Raw genomic sequence first — 23,460 nt, 5'->3', positions numbered from 1 at the left:
CGACTAATGTCTCTTAAAAATAAGTTGCACATCTATATGAGAGTTTAATCCTTCATTAGCAATCACCACATTTTTTTTTTTTATTATGCCAAAGTTCATTCCCCTTTATACTGCCTGTTTGATAGAGGGTTCCCAAAACTGGAAGGCAGAGGAACTGCAAGGATAGGCACGCAGAAAACAAAGGAGGACAGATCTTTCCACGGCTCAACCATCTTGCCAGCTGCTCTGCTGGAGTTTTTCTTGGCTTTTGAAAAGCTGCATGTTATAATCTGTAAGTGTTTTGCACAGAGAAGAGGAACTTTGGAAAAATGTGATCAGCAAAGAGCAACTCATAAATGAGTAGTGAAGCTCTGTGGAAAGAGCAGAAAATTTGAAATAGAAGGTGAGAGGTGAATGTAGACCTGATTTCATAATCCTTCATTCTGTGCAGCAAGAAGAAAGTTATAAACTCTTTCTGGAATATCAGTAATTTCGCTACTTGGTTTTCGCTTGCCTTTATGGTGTAATTCTAAGTTTTATTCAAGATTGTCTTTGAAAATATAGTGACTATGAAGTAATTGCTTTCATTAGAAACAACAAGAAGAAACTATTGTAAATTCTTTCCATTACAGGAGGTGGGGCATTAATGATGATGACAACCTCCAATCTCTGACCTTTGGGGAATGCGAGTTTTCATGCCGAGTACATCAGCAAACATAGAGCTATCTTCTCCCTCCTTCTGGAGAGGTGCTAGTGACACCCAATGCCCGTATCTTCATTTTATTGGACACGCACACATTTTAAAAACAATAACCAACAGGAACAACAAATAGTTGTTGCCATTTTTCCATGCCTTGCTGCTCACACATGTATCATTTATATACATCTGATGTGGAAAGTAATGAGCTTGGGGTTTATAAGGAACTCTCTACTGATTAAGGTCTTTGTTTTGTATTTAGGCAAACCAATGTGAAAGCGCGAGTAAACGGTCTAATATTCAAAAGTGCCTCTATGTCTACAAGTCAAGTACCTCCATCACTCCTTTATTTCATTTATTCTACTTCTTTTAATATCAGCTGTAAAAATAAATAAATAAATGTGTTTTTTAAATGTTTTAAATTGCATTTCACATTTTCCTCCTACTGAATAGCCAGGGCTTCCGTTACAGGACCAGGAAAATGGCTGTAGACCTTAAATCTGAAAAACAGGTTTAAAACCACCACCCCCCTTGTTTGAGCCTAATAAAACATGTCTTCACTGCAGCGCTCGCTTCATTCTTACCTCAGCAAAAGGGACACTGTCAGGATTGTTAGGCATGAAACTGAACAGCTTTGACAGGTATCCCGATCTACAGAGTTTTCTTTAAGGAAACCAACCAAATGCTTAATTTTAAAAACTGTCTTCTGTAGACTGACACATACATATACTCGAATGCCTGACTCACTATACTCTCATTGTAGCACACAGCCACCCACGTCGCTTCCTGCACTCCCAGACTATTTTCACCCTGGGAGCTGTGCTCTTCACCTCCAACTACAGAGGGAGAGTCTCAACAGAAGTATCCTAAGAAGTCTGAGCAGCACCTTGGTAAATGAAAAAACAATTGTATTTTCTGCATACAAGACATACATGTGAGACATATATACTTATTTGTCTATATGTGGAAAAAGGGTTTAACATTTTTAGAGCATAGATCCAATTCACGTAACAAACATACCATGAACTGCTTTATACATCATGTGATATCTGTGGATTATGGAAGGTTTGTGACCTCTCATCCTGATTTGCAGCTCTGTCCCGTAACAAGAAACAAAAATGAAAAGAGAAAGAAATACATTCCTTATATACCTGCCTCCCTTTTCGGCTTGGGTTTATCAAGAGCACCTTAAATTTTCAGTGACCATGAACTAAAGGTCTTTCCCAGTCTAACAAAATTAATGCCATATTTTTATTTGTTTATACACATGTGCATGTGTGCACACACACACATTAAGTCTGGCTTTCTGAAAAGACTGCAAGATTCAGTCACAAATATACAGTGGCATGCATATATATAAGTATGTATATATGAAAGTCATATATATATGGCAGAAACTGTATGTTTTTTAGTTGTGGGTACAAAACACTGTAATTACATCATAACAAAATGAGGAGAGTCAGTGTGACAGTCTATCTGAGTAAGAAAAAGGCCTCACAACTAAGTGGGAGCTCAGAGCGTTGTGGACTCAGCATTCAGTAACTGATGAGTGAAAAATAAAACATCACCTTCTAATGCCTAATTAGGTCAACACAGCGGCAATATTAAAAGGCTGAGGACAGCACTGAGTAAGTATGCCGGGACACACTAAATTTTAGATTATTTTCATGACAGAAATGTAAAGTCATGTTCCTATACCAGTGGCTGGAATAGGAGAACCACTTTAAAGGATCACAGGCTGAACATGTATTTTTAAATTGTTATGGAAAGTAATTTGTGTGCATTAACAAGTATATGTACACATCTGAAACTTAACACCTGATCATATACCTGTATCAGTTCCTGTAAACAGCAAAACATAATTTATTTTTTTTTTAAGTTACTGCTGGGAAAGTGTAATTAACAGAATACAATTAGGCAAAATCTAAGAAATACTTAAAATCAATCCAGAGACTTTCTGTTTATTATTATTACCCATAAGAATGTATAAAATGACTGGAGAAAGGAAGCTAGCACCCTATCTAGCCAAACAGCAAAATAGATCACATTTAAACAACAGCAAAAAGAAACTCTATAAAAAAGAGCACACATTTAAATACAGTCATGGCAGTTTGGGTTAAGGGTCATTTGAAATAAACTATGCTTATTTATTTATAGAGCTATCATCACTATATCTCTAAATGCACTATAAAATGAGAAAATCCACTAATTTTAATTAAAGCTGAACTGAAACTCACATGGAAATATCCTTTGCAATAACAGAAGGCAAAAAAAAAGCAAACATACATACACAGATTGAAGAAAGAAAAACAAACCTTTCAAGAATAACTGACCTGTAAACAAAGACTTGGCTTACATAGGAAGTTTGAATAAATTCTATAAAAGCAGTTAAATTACAGAGAAATCTATTTGCTTTGATCTGATCCAACAAAGAGCTCATAAATAATAACAAGATTTTGGGCTGAACCAACCCCCTTGAAAGGGTTACAGTCTACCCTGAGCTACTGGGCTACCAATGGAACTAGTATAACAGCTTTACAGCAAGAAATACATAAAAGTATAAATATTACAATTTTAATTGGCTGATGTACTGTCACAGTGGGGGAACTGGTGGATACAGCCCTCTCAAACCCACTCTATTTACAGAGATGAAACAGAACAGCATGCAAATAGTAAAAAGAGATAAAACACTTTAACAACCCTACAGAATTGCAGCAGCAATCTTCTAGCAGAAAGGGATTAATTAGCAACAAAGGCAAACGGCCATTTACCTTAAATTATCAGTTCTTCTACATGATCATTATTCACTAGGAAAATCTTTGTACCTTCATAGCTATTATCTAAATACCTACGATATGATGACGCAGTGTACAAAGTAACTGAAAGCTTTTGAAGATAGTTGAAATCCCAGATGAAGCACATTTGTTCCACAAAGCCATTTGTTACAAGCACACCCCAATCTGACAAACGCATTTGACATGATACAAGAAAATGCCAACAGACTGACATTAAAAAAAAAAAAAAATACAAAATAATAATGCTTATTTTCTTGATGAAAGAATCCTGTCAGTGCTCCTTTCCCAAACTCTTTCTTCTCCTCTCCAGGGATGCATTCATGTTACGCGCACGTCATGCACAAATTTGAACTTCAGATTTAAACCCTTGCTTCACTTGTATTTAAATTATGTAAATATCAAGCCCAAGCCCTGTGAAATCCAAAACAGAGAGCATCTCATCCTGGTTCAGGATAAAACAGGCTTGTCTTCTTCCTGTTATACATCTTGAATGGGCTAGCATCAAGCCAGTCTAACACTTAAAGCATTCTCCTTTTACAATCTTATGGGGTGCTTTGCAAGTTGTCTCCTTCCTGCCTCCAATTTTCTCTTGTATAACTTTCACTTCTCAAGATCGTGAATATTCATTTGCCATGTAAGTCCATGTCAAGTTACTATTCAGACAGTGAAACACCTCCTTTTTTTGGTAGAGATTTAACTATCAGGAGGCTGGAAATGGTTAGTAGCGTATGTAAGTCACAGCCATGAGAACAAAACTTTATCCCTGGCCAAGGGGAGGGATGCTAAGAAAAGAGATTTATGTCAGCTGTTCCCTCCTGCCACTACTGACCGGGTAATCACTGGCTTTCTGAACCCATTAGTCTGCAATTAATTGACAAATAGGGTGGCTGGCAAATGCTGGTGACTTTGTGGCAGCACCCTACCAGCCTTTATCCTCTATTTCTATAGCACTAGCAGCAGCCGTGATGGTTTTGCCACACACCTGCTGTACCCATGTTTGAAGACAACGCCACGATCAATTTGGATCCGTGATACAACCCAAATGCTCACACACTCGTACCTAGCGGTATTTCAGCTGTCCCAGACAAAGTGACATATCTGACCCTCAGCTGTCATTCTGGAGAGGTGCAAACGCCCACCCAGCCCTGTGTCCTACCTGCCAGATCCATGTCTGTTATCTCGGAGATCCCGTTGGGCTGATGTGGCACTAGATGCACGTAGGTGAGCACAGGTGCTCGCATTTTAGAGTGACATACTGACCCTCGCACAAAGTCCATCTCCTCCATCATGTCATTTTGCGCTCAGGCTCAGCAAAAGACTCCAGCCATTGAGTAGCTCATTTCCCTCCTGATAAACCCGTTTTCCAGGATAGAAGACAGCCTGTGGTAATTTCTTTCTAGCGGGAGACAACACTTTTTTTTTGCCACTATCATAATCTAACACAGAGCTAAAGGCGAACAAAGGCGGCAAGCAAATCCCACTTTCAAAATGGAGCCTACCCCATAACATACAGAGAAACCCAGTTCCCTGCTGTGATCATGAACACAATACAAGTTCCTCATGCCGTAACATTTGCTGAAAATGACAAGCCTACAAACCGTATCTTGGCAGACTGGAGAGGTAGGTCTGGTCTACATTTAAGATATGCTAACATACTTATGGCTATATAGGAATTAATTTTTTCCATGCCAGCAAAAGCCCTAGAAAAGACACAGTTATACTGGCCAAAAAAGAGAGAGATGGAGAAAAAACAGAAAAGCAGACAGATCTTTTGGGGCAACCAACTTAAACTGGGTCCAAACAACGCTTCCAAAAGCCTGCGAATATAACCTGTCTCCTCTCAGAGTTTTTAAAGACAAAATTACCATTTTCAAGTACAGAGCTGACAAAAGTGATGTTCATAACAGGATGCACTAAACTATGTCTCCTTCCCCAACTCTAGCAGGGGCAACAAAATCTTATGAGCAAAAAAAAAAATCCCTAGCTCACTATTTTAAATATACCCTTAATTTAAGGTCAAAGAAAGCAAGCCAATCCAGAAATCAGCATGTAACAAGAACTTGTTACAGTCAGCAAATGAAGTAAAGGAAAAATGAACCCCAAGGAAAATAACTGAAAACAAGGTGGGGACAGTGGGGCACGAAACCCCCAAAACCCCACGAACTATCGAAAAGTGTAAGGAGGAGGAGAAATCTCAGCTCTTGCTCACTCTGCTTTAACAAAGTGATTGAAATCACATACTTTCATTCCTTGACACAGCTGTAAAAGTACGTAAAGAAAAAAATTGCCATACAAAATAGGGCATTTTGATTTCTCCACAGCCAAAACTTCATGATACATTTTTAAAAGGGGTCACTTTTTCTCAAAATATGAAATGTTTTTTTCCTCACTCCCTCCAAATGCAGGTAATTTTCTTAATAATTTTCACCTTTACACTGTTAGAACATAATGGGACAAATAATACATGATGATAATACCAATAAGACATAATGCTCTGTGCAAGTTAATCGGAGCAGTGAGATGCTGAATATGTGATAAATCTAGACCTGAAAGCGAAATATGCCTCCTAATTAAAAATCAATTATTAAAAACAGTAAAGAATTAAAAAAGAAAAAAGGCTCACTCACCAAACTCATAATGAAATCCTGGGAACTTCAGAGTTATTTGAAACGTCAAAGAAACCTTCGACATCTATATTTAACTAAAGATTCTTCTAAGACTCTATTGTGGGTTTCTCGATTTTATGATTAAACAGTTCTGTGAAAAATTGTTTCTAGTATCTTTTGTGCTTTTATCTCTTCATTCCAAATGGTCATGAAAATGAATAGACAGCATTTAAATGGGGAATGCAAGAATAAATCATTACTCCGGCTCGGGGAAATCAAAGCACACGGATGCCCTGATGTGGCTCTGAGGTGATGCAGGGATGATAAGCAGCCACCGAAACCCACCAGCACCTGAACTTACAACCAAGTGCGCTATGTTTACCGACATCGCCTATTGGGTTTGTCAACAGTTCTCCTCCAGAAGATGGCTTTAACAACATACATACTGAGTAATTCACAACCATTAGACCAGGGTGTCTAAATTAACTATTTCCAACTAACTTCTGTTCAATTCTGAAAAGATTTCAAACATAGAACAGCTCAAAAGCAGCTCAAAATCACAAAATCTGTTGCACAAGCTTGGACAAGCAGAAATTTCTGGTTTTCATTTTCTGTAAAACTAAGATACCTATTCATACCCCCAGCAGTGACAGAGAGATTAAATTAACGAGCGTTACTGAATTATATCCCATTATTGGAGAAACTACGCTGGTACTATACATTATCACAAATATTCAGCATCTACAATCAAAAGGCGGCTTTGGTGTTTACATATATAATAGTGTTTTAATAATTCACTAGCAATATTTCACGCGGAGTGCTGCCGCCACTTCCTTCTGGAAAAAGGGAAAAATATATCCAGAATTTAAAATCCAAACCCATTCAGCTGGAAATGAAATGATCCCTTCTACAAAGAAAGGCACGTCGCCAGTAACACGTCATTTTTCCAAGAGTTATTTTTCCAAGGGGCTCCGGGCTTCCCGTGCCTGCAGCAGGCCGGTGGGCCAGCCAGGGGTGCCGCCATCTTGTGCTCCCCTGAGCGAGCTCCAGCCTGCAGGCCCCATGCACCCATCCCTCCTCTGCAAGGTCACAGACAACGCATGCACCCAAGGACGGAGCCACAGACACCCCATGGCGGCTGCCCAAACTTGGGAATACTTTGGGAGAAAAATTCTCAGAATTTTTCCTCAAAAGACTTGGAAAACCTAAGTGAGTGCACTCTGAGGGCGAGTCGGCCACCCTACCTGAGGGCAGCTCACAGCACCTGCAGAGCACAAACGCCGCCCTTCAACCATTACCAGTCAAACTCTAAGCCATAAAATCCTCAAATTTGGTATTTTACCTTCATTGCAAGCAAGGGGCTACGTTGTTATCCTTCCGTCGGAGATTACAGGATCTGGGATTGTGTTTCGCGGGGTGTTGGCCCGGGGGGCTGCAGAGAGCCCTCCGCGCTGTGGGAGGACATCAGGGCTGCCCTGCGCCGCCCGCAGCCGGTTCCCCAAGGGACCCACCACACGCCAAAACTCAACCTGCCCCAGGAGCCTCCTGAGACCGCTGAGGAAGCTTATTTAAGAAATGGTGGTAAAAGCCCAAAATGATGGCAGGGCAGGAGGAAGAGAGGGGAGATGCAGAAGAGAAGGTGCAGCATCACTCTGACCCAGCCTGGTGAGTGCGGCCATCACCTCAGCCCACCCTGAGGAGTCAGGAAACTGGGAAGGGTGGGGGTGGGACATTTTTAATTGCCAATAAATTAACTTGATTGAAACTCCCTTGCTTGTAACGCATAAAATACAGGGGAAATCCCGACCTGACCCACAGTGCAGGCTCATCCCATCTGCCGCAGAGGGAGAGACACGTTATCTAGTGCCACGCTGAACGACATCAACTTTTGAAGTACAGTCCAGCTGAATAAATACCACGGAAAGTCAATAGCCAAATCCTTTCAGCAGCAGCAGTGCTCTGGGAACCTGATGGGAATTTGAACATTTGCATTGATTTATACTTCTTTTTTTTTTGACATTACCAGCTGGGAGCAAGCGTTGGAGAGAAGGCATGTGAACGGCTCCCCAGGAACATGAACAGCTAGCAAAGGATTACCTTTTAAAGGATTATCTTTTAAACAAAGAAAAATTTGGTATACTGCAAACAACTAACTCAAATCAAAAGAAACAGATTAATCCAACAGGATTACCAGGTAAGGCTTCCCTGTACTTTACTGTCCAGACACACAGCTGAGAAACATGAACACTTTTAGTTAGATGCTCAGGTGCAGTTGTCAGGCACCTTTTCATGGTCCAGAAATAAGGGCTGCCTCTTCATTTAAGGCTGTTAAAACAAAAGCTTTGACGACTTATCCTCAAGCCTCACAAGCAACAGCGATCTTCTTTTACAGAGCCCTTTCCTTTACCCTTGCATATGTAAGCTCTGATCATCAAGTCCTTTTAACTCCAGCCAGGAAGGAAGATTAGTCGCTGCCTGTACCACTCCTGCACTGTGAAATTTCCAGAACTGAGCTCTTTTACTTCCCTCTGGGAGGCAGGGGAAGTCACAGAAAACTGAGATCAAGCTCTTCATGTTTTTTTTTTTTCCTGAATTGTTAACACTTGTGTAAGCTTTTACAGCCACGGTACTTCAGTATTACAAAAAGCAAAATAGCATCGATCTACTAAAATAAAACAGCATCCATATATTTGGAAACAATACACACTATATGCACTTGAGCATCTCTGTCTTACTAGTAGACATGTTGGTAGCATCTCTTACGTGCACCAAAGTTTTGTATTGAAATCTACTTGAGTATTCTGGAAAAAAGAATGGGGTAAGCCACCCAGATTTAAAAAAAAAAAAAAAGTACAAAGATAAAGCCTCATTAATTTACTAAAATGACTTTTTACTGTGTTTTCATTATTTAACATTTCTTTTAAAATTGTTTATTTAACATGCATTCAAGGTTCCCTTGAAATAAATTAAAAATCCTAAATACTTAAACACAGCATAACATAAGGCAGTTCAATCCTTTATGTGTCAGTCAGCCTCATATACAGGTCAGCCTTGGTCTAATCCAGAGGGGAAACAGGATTCAGCAGCAGTCACAAACTCTGCCTCAATGATATGAAACATTATCGACTTTGGTGGGTTTTCCCATCTAATTATTTTACATTTCCATCTTTTGAACTTACCACGTACTGTTTTATAACCAACTAAACACTACATTTGTTCAGCATATATTTCACACTTTAAGAATAAACACAGCATTAAGCAAAGACTCACCTCCTCCACCTCCAAGAAGGCTGGAATTAGCTGCAAGAAGAACAAAAAGAGAATCGTTAGCATTGGGCTTCCTAAATAGAGATGGAACCAAAACAGAAGATGTTTCACAAGAGATTTTCCATTGTTTCAGTAACTTTGCTACTCTACACTTATCCAAAAACATGTATTGCAAAAACAACCATTCATGTAAATTTTAATCAGTCTTTATCTTTGCACTATTTTGCAATATCTTTGAACGTATAAGTTAATAAATAAAACGGTAATATAATTATTAAAGCTAATATCTTGAATGAAATTACAATCTTGAATTTATAATTCTATAGACCACCTTCCTTTATGATTACCAAATGAAGTAAAAGTCTTTCATTTTACAGAAACTTAAATAGACTTTGGTGCAACTTTTGATTAGCTCTCCTTGTTTTTTGTGACATGGGACCTTTGAGGATGACGATGGGAAACCTTGGCCCCCTTGATATAAAAGGGTGTTTTACCATTGTATGCAATTAAATTGGGATTTCACTCAGTATGCTTAATTGCCTCTGTCCTGTAACCATCCAGCTACTCATGCCAGCAATGGTTAATCACTTATGGAAAGCAATTTTCAGACCATGGTGATACAAGATGGTTCTTCAAATTAAGCTAGCACAGTTGGAACCAAGCCAAACCTTTTCCTTTCACTGCCTAGGCAAAACAGAAGGACAGCCTAGGCTTCTAAACCTGCCTTGAGTATTCACCCTTTAGATGTGTGGGAAACAAATCCCTGTCGTATCGTAATATACATAAAACACAATATAAAAGCAAGAGTATAAGTGATGGACACAGGTCTTTGTTATTGCTTGTTGATGAGTAAAGGGAGAAGCTATACAGCAAACCATTTCCTGCTCCAGGACAAGGGTAGATGGCAAGATGCACAGAATAAATTAGGTATTTTTCAGTATCCAAACTTTCTACTGTTATACTTTATTGTTTTTATGATTTCTCTCAGCTTCCTAAATAGAGGATTATAACAGCAAATTCCCTGCTGTTGTTTTTTTCCATCACTTTCTTGAGACTTTTACAAAAAACTGACAGTTACCTTTGTCTTCCTCATTTCTTTTTCAGGTATTCTACAAACACCCTTGACTTAACATCCACTTTCAGCTCAACCATTTGCAGCCAGCTTTCCTCGACGCTGCAGTAAAACTGTCTTCATCAAAAAGCTACATTTTCCATCAAAGTAGCATACCCAAGATCTCTGATTTTAAAAGCAACATTTATCATTAATACTATCATCTTACAGTGACTCAAGAAGTAGCTCTATATTATTCAAAATGCAACGTTCTTTAAAGAAATAAATATGCAGCTTTATATCCAGCATTGCTGACCACATCAAATCAAAGTAAACTGCAAAATACAGACAGTTATCCATCCTAGGACTAGTTGTTCCTACACTGAGTGAGTGAATCATTGAGACCAAGACCTAGAGAGATGTTCTCGTGCATCCTTCTGATCCAAGTCTGGTTCTAATACTCTGCAAGATTAGATGGAGGAAAATGGGGCAAATAATCTTTGTTTTCAAAACAAAGTCATTCGTAGTCGTTTTCAAAGAAGTGCCTGTTTGGAGATACAGAAAGTTTGGAGCAACAGGCACAAAATGGAAAATTGAAAAGGAGGACAACACAATCAATCGTCCATACTAGATGAACACCTCTGGGCTATCCTCTATAAATGCTAGCAGGGAACAAATATTGCCATATATAAATTGCCTTTGAAAAAGATATAATGACAGTAATAATAAATGTGTGCAGGGGTATCGCAAAGAGTGCCACTGAACTTCAATATTTCTATATTTATCTGCTCTTGTCCTCACTGAAATTGATTATTTAAGAAAGACACAACTTAAAAACAGCCCCATATACTTTTGCAGCAGCTTCCAAACGCCTCCTGCAACAGGTAACATCACCTTCCCTGCAGAAAAATGAGTTTATCTGAGACAAAAATCAGCATACTTCATATCAGAAGAAAATAAAAGTAACAAAGTGTCGTCTACTGCCGTGAGGCTGCTATTCAAGCTTATTCTTTTTGGCACTGTAGAATACACCTACAATTACCATTCTAGTTCTTGAATGAGTCAAATTCCAGGATTTCAGTTATTAACGTTTGAGAGACTTGAGAGACACAGCTAAGACCTGTTATACCTGACTGCAACCAGAGTTTCCACTGCTAAAAAAGTTTCTTCTGATACCCAGCCAACATCCCCACTGCAAACTCTCATTCGATGGTTTCTCAGAGAATTATGTTTCTCTCATTAAGTTTTCCTGACAATGTTCATCTTTCCAATACTTTCTAAAACTTGTTAATAACATATACTATAAGTCAGCATCACACACTTCTCTATAGAAACAGAAAAAACAGTTCAAATAGATTTTGGCTGCAATGCATCTACTACAGCTATTGAAATTGCAGTAATAATTCATAGGCACTTTTTTTTTAAAGAATTATGCTTGCATAGTAGAAGGAAAATCAAACCATTTTCCTATGATGCCAGGAAAGAACATGGCTGAATTATATGTACAGTATCCTTTCCAGAAAGATAATGTGTCACTCAAAAAGCAAGAACTTTTCTTTTCAGATTTTTCAGACTGTACTCGAAAAGTTCAATAAAATATACCTCTTTTTCCATCTTTGGGAAAGCCTTACCATTAAAGAAGTAACTCATCACTTAGCACCTAACAAATATTTTTCTCCAGCCAGAGCTGGGGATTTTCACCTGGATTCAGAGAGGAGGTCAGCACAGCCCCACAGCTGTAATCACATCATATTGTGTTGGAGCAAGCGTGGCCTCTCTTCTCAGTCCCTCAGTGTTAATCTACAGCTGCATGTTGTCCAGCAGTGCTCCCAAATGATCAAGTCTTGCAAAACACTTTGAAAGGGGCTCTGGCTGTGGAGGTTCAACTATGGGTAGGTACGAGCAACCAGCAGTGGGACCCTGGGAGCTTTCAACCTCCAAACTTGATGCAGTCCAAATTGCCCCCCAGGCTGCACCACTACACTGTGTACACGCACAACTCCCCCCCGCAACTCAGCATGTGCCCAGCCTTAGGCAGCAAATGTTACAACACTTGTAGACAACTAGTAAATCCATCTTGACTAACCTGTTGTCCTTATTTCTCTATTCCAGAGCTGCACAAGATTCTCAAGTCATAGGAGACTCGGAGTGGGAGGAAAGAAGAAGACTGAATTGCTACCAAGTAACCAAGGCAAAGAACAGTAAAACAAAACAAATAAGCATAAGAGGGGCTCCAAAGAAATGTGAGGTAAAGACTTCTTGCACCTCATTTCATTCCACATGTTACCCTTTCAAGTCGACCTGCCCAACCGTTTTAAAATTGCCTCCTTACAAACTACAGTCTACAATAGATTCCTGGGCATTAGTTCTGAAAATCCACTCACATTACAAACCTTGAAATATTATTTTAATATGTACTCATTTATACTAAGAGGAGTGATGACACAGAGTGGTCAGGCAGCCAGCAGACTACGTACTTCCTTGTCAGACTGAAATATAACACACATTGATAAAGCCCCATTCAAAACATCTCACTTAGTGATGGCCTGCAAAAGGCAGCAGAAGTGAGAGCTCACCTAATTTTAAATATTTTTGCCTGCACCAGTAACATAGGCTTCAATAAAAACCAATAATAATAATAATTTTTTTTAAAAAAAGCCACATTTGGGGACCAGTTCCTGTGGTGTATTTTAAATAGTGGCTGCAGGATGAGAGAAATCACAGCACAGGAGATGCTGCTCATTGCTGCTACTTTAAAAGGAGTCTTGAACTCTGCTTTTTGAGGGACAGATCTCACCCTCACAGTCTGCCTCAGTACAGCGAACAGAAATACATCCAGAAGTAATAATATGGCTTTCAGCCCTTTAGTTCTAGATTTCCTTTTATTAGATACATCAAAAGCATTAGCAGTAAAAAGTGTTTCTACAAAGTTCAGGCTCATCTCTGAGAAAAAAATCCGCTCTAAAAAAAAATCCTCTTAAAAGAAAAACCAGTCCCTAATCACTGAATATAACGATTTTGCCCTTAATGAGATGTTTATAACCCCAGATTCAACCAGAAATTCAGTATTTCAAATCACTCAGCACCTCAATGGACTAGACTTTTATTCTTTTTAACATAGAGGAGCAGCATTAGGACAGTGCTACTAAACAAACTCCATCAACACTGGTCTGGTCTACCCAGAAAACTCCACTCTTCCTCTAAGACATAAAATTCCTTTTAAAACACTTCTGTGGGGAGAGAGGAGAAAAAGAAAAGAAAAATAAAAGACCTGGGAGGAAAGAATTTAAAGTAAGCTTAGTTTCTCATTACAGAATACCCACAATGAAATCTCAGGTTACTAAAGTGTACAAATTCGAATAATGAATATACCAGCATATTTGACAAATAAGAACTGGACATGAATGTCTTAAATCTCAGCCTCCTTAATACATTAAGTCATATAGATTTCCAACACTTTTTTGACTGAATAAGCAGACCAGAAACTCTGGCACAGGTCTTAACATTTTCCTCAATGTTCTCTTTACAATAGCCTCCTTGCCAAGAAGTAGGATTATTTGAAAGTTCGTGGAAAGCAAACGAATGCCGAAGAAGTTCACCTCAAATGAAACTGAAAATCTTTCTGCGCTGTAAGCCAAAAGGTATGAAAAGTGAAAAAGGATATATGTATGGGTTACTTAAACAGACATTTGCAGACACGGAATTACCTTTTTTCTGCTGTCAATTCAGTGAAATTTAGAAAAAAGAAATGATGCCAATACCAATTTTTGTGATGTCTCTGGAGATAACATGCTTTTAGCTTTGTTAACAACATAGCTGAATAACTCTGGTTACTTTTTGTTGGCATATACTCATCTGACAACATTATAAAAACGTAAATTCTTCTGGGAGCATGTCTTTGTCAAGTATTAATGGCACTAGTAACTTAAATTGACATCTATGTCATGCAGCCATGCATCTGTCAGTATAATAAAAATACACTTTTAAAAGATTACTTGATATTGTCTGACTTTGGCAGCAGATGTTTGAGCTTATTTTGATGTAAAAAAGATTAAATATTTTTGTCAATACTTTCTAATTGTGAAATTTATTCAAGAAGACATCTTTATAACTGGCAGTGTTGTAAGATGCAAGACATTATATTGCCTCAGACACCATTTTTATTCATCAATAAAACATCATAACAGGCAGCTAGTGAGCAGAGTACTAGTAATTTATGGAACAGGAAGCTACATTTCTTCTGCATGTTTTGTGAGACATCCTTACCTGCCACTGCATTTTGTTTGATCTTCTCTCAAGAAAGCAGAGAGAACAAAAAAGAGTGAGCTATCATCTTCACCTTGTACATTCAACCATTTTTAACAGGAAATGTGTTTTGGTGCCTTAAAGTAAAAAGCTTTAGGCTTAAAGATCATGAAGTAATTTCGAAGTATACATAGTAAATAAAATACAGCCATATACAACATACTACAGTATAGTCACCACTATAATTAAACTTTACTCAAAATACTTCCTTGCACACAAAGCCACAGCAATCAGGAGAGGTAAAATAACATTATAATACCAGACTGGGCCAGATTTGCAAAGTTATGTAAGTGCCTAATGATGCAAAGCAGAGACTAGTGGAAATTAGAAAACCACCCAGCCTACAAAATAAGATCAACTTGAAACATTTAGGCACTTCAGTGAGCACCACTATTAGCATCTTCAGACACCTATACGCCTTCTGTAAATACAGCCTTCAGATACTTACTCAATATGGAGGGTGTGAAAATAACCTGCATGCAAGCGTGTACCAGAAACAGCTTCGTAACACGGGTAGCAGCAATTTACTTAACTGTTTTCAAAGGTGTAGAAGATTTCTGCAAACAAGTTGCTTCTCTCTATACCTGGAAAGGGCTTTCGCCCCTCTGGACTAACACCAATTAGCCAAACTGGGACTGAATCCTTCGGCTGATGCACAAGCTGGAGGCTTACAGAGAAGGCTACACCGTGAGTGCAAGGGCAGTGGGACAGTCCCTGTGGAGGGCTGGCTGCTCTGCGCACCCTGGCCCTCATGCCACAGCTCCTTGGAGCAATCCCTGCATTGGCCAAAGACTTGGCCTTGACCCGCTCTGCTCCTGAAGGCTCCTAAGACGCTTCTGAGTTTAGCCCAATAGTTCTGGGGTTTGCGTGCTTTTAACGGGGGATCAAGAGCACATCATATTCTCGATACACACTCAAAGACTTGAGCTTCTACGTATTAAGAAATCTCCTCCTCTTCTGCCCATAAAAAAACTTTGTAAACAGAAGTGAAGGTCTCCCAAGTCTTATTTTATGGTTAGTAAAAAGTACCAACTTCAAGCTCGCTTTCTAAAGGGCCAAGATGCCCAGAAGCATGACCTAATGAGTCCAAACGATTCAGCTTACAAAGTTTCCACCATCTGTGTTAGCAAAACAGATGACGTAGGAGACGGAAGAAAGGGACTGAATTTCCCATGCCTTACTTTTTTTCCCAGATACTGCAAGTGCACACTACAAATTTGTCCTGCTTTAAAGATAAATAAAATCTAACGGAAGGCTTTGTGCAATTAAAAGTACAGGTTTTGTATTTGGAACTAATGAAACGGCTTTGTGGTTTACTTGTCGTACAACCTGTGCTATTCTATTCCCCCCTCATAAATTCTGTATGGAGAACAAATTGTTAAAACTAAGTTTTGCCATCTTTGCAAATAAAGCAGTCATTATCTCCAATTTCAAGCTTTTAAAAGGTATTTCATAGGTAGAGTAAGGGAAAAAAGTATCAGCATACTAGTAAGTGCTCTGGAGTTGATCCTGTCAAGGAAATTGCCTTCACAACATTCTGAATTCAATAAGGAAACAATAACTGTCATAACTTTTCAGTTATTTTTCTTCTTCTAATACATTACCAACTCAATATATAACATGCATTTGTGCAAGAAAGCTTTTTTTAAAATTTATATATTACACCCATTAAGCTTAATCAGTCATATGCAAAGCATCTCTGAAATGTGATATGAAGAGTCAAAAAAAAAAAAACAAACCACCACCAAACCCACAAAACCTAACGTAGGCAAGGCAGCAGGCAGCAGCAGCATCAGTGTACTGTGAAAGCAGCATAGAAATAAGCACACAGTGATCAGTCTGGCATTTAAAATCTATAGTACATTGGAGGCATATCTTCAAAGTAGAAGGAGCAAAATGACAGGTTTTTACCTTACAGTGAAATACACTAATTGCTTTAATGCAGAGTGTGAGAAAATTAACAGAAATTGAAGTTGTCTAACACACACTGAGAAAAACACATGAGAGAAAGCGTTTGGCCTAGAGTACTTCCTAAATGCTGCTGTATAAACTTCCATATGGACTGAAGATTAGGCTCCAGCTTTAAAGGGAGCCTAAACTTTCGAGTAGCCTGAGGAGTTCAATCACCACAATTGCTTCTTGGTGGGGAAGTCAGTCAAACATAGCAAAAAATGCAACTTAAAAGAATATCCAAAAAAACCCAGATGAACATATTCATCATGGATGTGGCACTTAGTGCCATGGTCTAGTTGACACAGTGGTGTTAGGTCAAAAGTTGGACTCTATGATCCCAGAGGTCTCTTCCAACCTAGTTGATTCTGTGATCAGGAGATCTTCAGTCCCCAACACAACCCCACAAAATATTCTCAGGTGAAATCCTGCAAAAACAGCAGTTCACACATTCATAAAGAGGAAATTAATACCCTTTATCCCCATCCACTGGTATTATTTCCAGCCAGCCAGAAACATCTATTCCAAATCAAAGAAAAGAAAGTGATGCAAAAGAAAGAGGTTTCCCACCAACACCTGGTGAAGGACAGTTAGAAGAACCTGTTTGATGAGGCTGATCTCATCCTTGGGAGGGAAAAGATGACAGACTTGTTGAATCAGAAGCTGCAGTTTGAATGGGAAGGAGTTAGAAAAGGCTAAAACTGGCTGGTAAGCATGGAAATATCCATCGTCATGGATTGAGTGAACCCCTCTGCAGAAGGCACGCTCGTTTTCCACGTCCCTCTCATTCTTTCTGACAAACGCAAGAAAGGCACAAAGCAGGAATAATTTCATTCTAAAATACAGGTTGATAAATTGTCACACACACTACCAGACGCTAAAGGGAAAGCTATGAATTAAGATTTCATCCATTTTGTGTGTCAATTTGTGGTTTGCTCAACCACTTAAAGTCGCCTTCTAGATCATCAAGGTATTTTAAAATATAGCCGAGCTGAAACATAAAGCAACAGGAACTTATTTCAGGGTAGAATAATGAGGAAAAAAATATTCAGGTCTACTACAGCCAATTCTTCATCTCATAATTTGGGCCATTTGTGTGGTTTGTAAATGTAACATTAAAGGGAATCAAAGTGCTGCAGTATATAATTAATCCATTTAAGTAGAGTCATCATCAATATTTAAAAGCCTACGTGAAACAGAGTATGAGGTAGTCCTAGGTTCTACCAGCACAATTAGAAAAGCAGTTTTGGTAGTAATTATTTCAAAATAGTTAGTGAAATTTATATAATTCATGTATCTTTCCAGTATCCCAAAGGTACTAGAACATGTTATCTGGAATACAGAAAAAAATTAAAGTGAAGTTCTTTGTGCTTTCTTTGCTTTCGTCTTTTCAAAATTACAGCCAGCTCTGAACCTCCCAAAGTCTACCTGCACATAAGAACACTATCCTAGATTTTATACTTTTTTTAAAAAAATAATGATAATTTGGCACAATACTTATGGTGTGCCTAATCACAAGATTTCATTTCAATTTCCTTCAGTAGGAAATAATTGCATAATATTTGATTTCAAGAAGGAAAACATCTGATTGCAAAAAGTTTTAATAAAGCAACAATTACACTCTGAAAATCAAAAAGAAATCAAAAGGTGATAAAAACGAGCATATTTCAGTCTTGAAAACATTAATATTCAACATTCAGGCTTCAAAACAATAAAAAGCCCTGACTCGTTATGAAACCAAAGGCCACTGCTGAAAAGAAGCTACCCGGGGCTTTGCCCTGACAGCAGCACAGGGCATTTTTCTGTAGGGTAACCAGCAGCAAGAGGTACCCTGTGGTAGGGGCGTACCCCGTGGTGCTCCTGATCTACTCAAAGGCAGAAACAAGGACAATCCTGGCTACAGCTGCAGGGCTGACCTCAGTGGGCATATTTTGGAGGAAAAGTAGTAAGTGCCCACACCACTGTTTTTTCTTGGGGTATTAACACTCATGAACAATATTCATTTTAAAAAAAGAAAAAGAAGAAAAAAAGAAAAGGCACACCTCATGCCTTACCAAAACAGCCCTCGCACTTTTTCCCAGCTATGCAGACAAGACTTCACTTGCAAATTTTGCCACAAACTTAGAGGAAGACAAGGTGTTATTGCACTGTTTTTGCAAGAGCAGCCTGGAAGGAAGATTTTGACAATTAATTACAAGCTCCTGCAAGCAACCAGCGCAGACATGTAGGATTTGAAGAGCCTGCAAGTAAAGCACTGAAGTAATGTCTACTTTAAAACGTATCCAACTGAGTGAATGTAACATGCTCTGTGTATGAACGTGTTGTGTAACCTCTCTAATGATCCTTTCTCTATATAGCCTGAAATTAGAAGCAGCTCCCACTGTGGTCAGTGTGAGCCACATGACAGAAGAAACAGAGAATCTGGTTATGTATTTTACTGTGCTTTTTTTTTTTGTTTTCAAACACAGGCTCAAACTGTTGCTATAGGGCTAAATATTTGGGTAACAACAGTCATGTATTCCTTTATAAGGGAAAGTGGAACTTAATAACCCGGGTATTTCAGTCAAACCAGGAATAAAGCATTACAGTAAAATATGGATTGGATATCTTACACTGTCCATAAGAATATTGTCTCAAACCTTTCTGCATGCTGTTGTCGAATATACTATCCATGCTTTATCTTAACCGATTGTTTCAAAAAGTTACAATCTAGAAGCTAAAAAAAAAAAAAACAAACCTTGAGAAGACCATAAAAGATATTAAGAACAAAGTATAGCCATCTACTTACTCTATCAGAGAAATCAGAAATTGCCCCTTTTATGATAAAAGTAAGTCAGCTCAGTCAGAGAGAGATCGATTGTATTCTCCATTTTACTGTTCCCGGAACATACAATCCACAATATGTCTTAAAATGGAGAAACAATCTAAAGTTTGAAAAAATACAGGGGGAAAAAAAATTATCGTTAGCTTACCATTTTCACATGCCCTGAAAAGTTAAAAAACTCTATTCAGGAACTTTAAAGAAAAGGGAGATCACAAGTAATCAAAATGATGTGAAGGCCTGTAGATATTTTCAAAGGCGTGACAAAGCTAAAAGCCCAGATGAAACCCCTGGCAATGACAGGATTCCAGATTGTGTGGGACAATTCTTTGTTCCTGTCAGGTTGTTGGGGGTTTCTAATCTTTCCTAGCTGCAGATGCTCACAGTTCACGATTTATCTCAACAATCGTCAGGTTGGAGCCGTACTGCTCAGCTACTTGCCTACCAAAAATTGCCCTGCACCTTATTTGCCTGCATATCAGCTGCGTACCTGCTCCTTGGGTACCCCATGGCTATGTGAGAAGTAAAGCAAGGAGTCAGTTTTATTATAGACTCAAGATACCTTTTTAACACAAAGATCACAGGCACTTCTTAATGATGAAGGAGATTAAAGCCCTCCTCAAAAAAAAAATGCAGTAAATAGGCACTGTTGTTATAAGGCTGTGCATTCAAGCAGATAATCTCTGGCAGAAGAGGTATTAAGGCTTAGATGAAAAATTTACTGAGGTTAGGCTGGACAAGAATCTGCCATTTTCTCTGAAGCGCAACATGAGGGCAGGCTGGCTGCACTGTCACGCACTGATAATGCCATGCAGAAAGAGAAACCATCAAGCTGCAGCACCTAATCAATAACTTCATCGTATTTGCACCACTGTCATCCCTAAAATTTCCCATCCTTGCTTCCTGCAAATTCCACTCGTCAAATTTAGATATGGAAGTGTTGCCCATATCAACCAGGACTCATGCTACCTTGTCATGTAGGGCTATTCCCAGTTAGACAATATATTTGAGCTCTCTAGAGCAGACAGAACTTTTGGATGCAGATCAAAAGACCACATGCGGAAGACCAGTTTCCCTAAATGGCCAAACAGGAGAGGGAGGCACTCTCAGGTGCCAACTGGGGACATCTGTGCTATGCGAACCCAAGACAGATGATGTGAATTCATCCCCTCATGGCAAAGATGCTTGTGGTTAATTTACCATCATCACCACAAGCACTTCCACCGCAAATCCTTTCAGCTATAACCACTACCCAAAACCGCAAGAACTGCTTGTACTTGCTATTTTTGCTAACATTTGCTTCCATTGCTTCTAGTAAGTTTGCCCATTGACTCGAGAGTAGTACCACCAAGTAAAACAAATAAGCAAACAAGTTTGACCCTTTGTGTGGGTCACAACTCAATCACAAGCTTTTTTGTATACCATAGCACCTAAGTGTTGGAGGTATTCTCAGTGAAAGCTTCAATAAAAAGGACTGAGGCTCGCTGATCAGAGCTTAAGACAGAGGAAACAAAGCCAAAAAAATAATCCTAGAAACAATTTCTACACACAATTAGACCAAAGATAAATTTGGGAAAGCTGATTAATCACTTTAAAATTTGCTGCTCCTTTTTTTTCCTATTATTGACTATTTTTAAAGTGTTGATCAAATAAGCACATCGGTGTTTTTGGTTATACCTGTCTTTCTGTAAGGCAAAAAGGGAGACAAATACATGTAGCACAGAAACCACACCATGATGAAAGTGTGCAGTCCGAGGTTAGGCATTTTCTCCCAAATGCTGCAATGTTTACAGCCCATCTAGAGCAACTTTCTAAAAAAATGTTCTCAATAAGTAGGTATTTTAATGAGTTATCATTCCTTCTATACTTTATATCAGGAAAATTCAAAATCTTAAGAAGCTCCAAGCTTTCACATAGACCTTTTGTATCCAGGATTAGTATGTACTCACAGTGATCTAGTCGACATCTAGGAAACACAAAACAGGGATGCTATAATCTAATTTGTGCATAGCAAACACTTCATTTCATTATTCTAATACTACGAAGGTGATTTATGAACCAGCTGAGTACTCCTGAAAAATGTACTGCGAAAAAAAGACAGAATTGGGCAAAGTGCAAATGCTGCTTATACAAATACAGAGACCACTAATGTCAAAGGATATTACAGGCATCTTGTGCTATATGTAAGCACATCTGTAGGGCAGGTAAAGTATGTTTTTATAGCTGCTCAGAAAATAAAAAGATGAATCATCTTTTAAAGCTCTATGTAAAATTACTTCTCTAGTGGCAATTAATAGAGAGAGGCCTCAAAACACCAGTCACATGCTCTAATCATCAGGGAGAAAGAAATTAAATGACATAAAAATGCCACGTTATTGAATATGGAAAATTCTGTTTTCTCTTGGAAAGCAACTACAGAAATCTCATATTCTATAACCACATCAGCACAGAAACAGTTCAGTGGAGAGCTAGAGAAGATCTTATGTTCCTGAAGCATCAGGTAGATAGATTACAATACAAAACCTACACTACTAAATACACAGCATAAGTTTACTGTCATGCTTTGCAGGAAGAGATGTCCTGTTAATTTATTTCTAATAACCTTGTGATCATACATATCCTACCAATATGTATAAAAGCCACAAACAGTCCAAAAAATTTACCAGAATTTGTTACGTGCAGCAAAAAACATACTACTCTGGCTGGAATAAGTGACTGCGCAGGAGCACGGCTCTTTTCTTCCCCCGAAGTCCCAGGCAGTCTTTTCTTTATACTTCGAGCAAATTAAATCTACTGCAATTAATGATTATAGTTTTTCCCTCAATCAGCCCATATTCCTCTAGGAAATTAACTCAGCTATTAAAAGCCTAAAGGCTGGAAAGGAACCTAGTTAGATGAGTTTTACCTCCTCTGTATTGCCTGTGTAATCAAATGCAGTTTCCCCACCAGTTTAATTCTAATCAGTTTAATTACTGAAAATTACAACCAAAAAAAAACCCCCTTACTTCTTACAACAGAACAAAGGAGAAAAGCTACACGTGGTAGCACAAGAACACTGGGTGGCAACAGTTTGATCCTGCACGTGAGGCAGACGAAGTGATCAAAAATAAAGACAAATCCTAATATTCCTTAGACAACAGCTATCAGACTGAGGAGGGGGAAACGGCAAGCCACCAGCCAAGAATAAAACTCAGCGCAGCCGACTTCCAAGGTGTGAAATCGAGGGAAGAGTTTATTACTTCAGTATTCCAAAGCCTTGATTGAGTTTTAAACTGTATTTCCTACTCAGTCTTTTGGTCAAATGCTTGCTGCACAGAGCAGTGGAAAAGCAAAACATGCACCATCCAGGATGGCTTAATTGTCCCTTTCCTACCAAAAGAAAGCAGCTAATAATTCAAGCATAAGAGAGCTGTCCAGGCACATGGAGAGAAAACTAGGCTAGGAGCCACCACTCTTTTCTTGCCACGTCTCTAAAACAAAATTATTCTAGTAGGCCACACTAAGAATGGAGAAAACATGGAGATAAATGTCTCAAGTGCAGAAAAACAATGGTGGAAATCAAACTGAAGAATAACACCAGGAGAGCAGATCCCTAAAACAGAAAGGAGTAAAAGAAAAAGCATAAACTGCTCATTGAAATGCTCTGTTTTATATAAAAATCCTCAGATGAAAGGTCTCATACAAGCCTGTTATACACACACAGAGTTCTTTAAAAATATTTAGAGAGAGTAAGTATACATGCTTTCCTCCACTTGATTTCCAGAGCAGAAGTATTTCTTTGTGTTATGAAACTCTCTTTTTAGAACGTAATTATTTCATGGTATGTTTCTCTCTTACCACAAGGAAACTTCTATGCTGATCAGAAAAATACAAGGTAACATCATGCCTTTATTTCTTTTGAAATAAACAAAATATAAACTAAATCCATTCTTTCCTTGCAACTTAATTTCTTTTTATCATTTTTCCTCTTTGACCATAATGGCTTTACT

General features: G+C 38.6%; 1 protein-coding gene across 4 annotated transcripts in view; it reads right to left on the bottom strand.

Annotated features, from left to right (window-relative positions):
- The window catches only part of MACROD2 (mono-ADP ribosylhydrolase 2), an 896,855-nt gene that overhangs the window by 694,933 nt on the left and 178,462 nt on the right, over positions 1 to 23,460 (bottom strand). For all 4 annotated transcript variants that reach the window (XM_068410970.1, XM_068410960.1, XM_068410976.1 and 1 more), the window contains exon 4: positions 9,348 to 9,377. In XM_068410970.1, the coding sequence (XP_068267071.1) occupies positions 9,348 to 9,377 (30 nt within the window). The remainder of the gene's footprint in view (positions 1 to 9,347; positions 9,378 to 23,460) is intronic.

The sequence above is a fragment of the Nyctibius grandis genome, chromosome 1 (assembly GCF_013368605.1).
Source record: "Nyctibius grandis isolate bNycGra1 chromosome 1, bNycGra1.pri, whole genome shotgun sequence".
Lineage (NCBI taxonomy): Eukaryota > Metazoa > Chordata > Aves > Nyctibiiformes > Nyctibiidae > Nyctibius > Nyctibius grandis.
The sequence above is the reverse complement of the archived record's forward strand: the minus strand, read 5'-3'. Positions and strand labels throughout refer to the sequence as shown.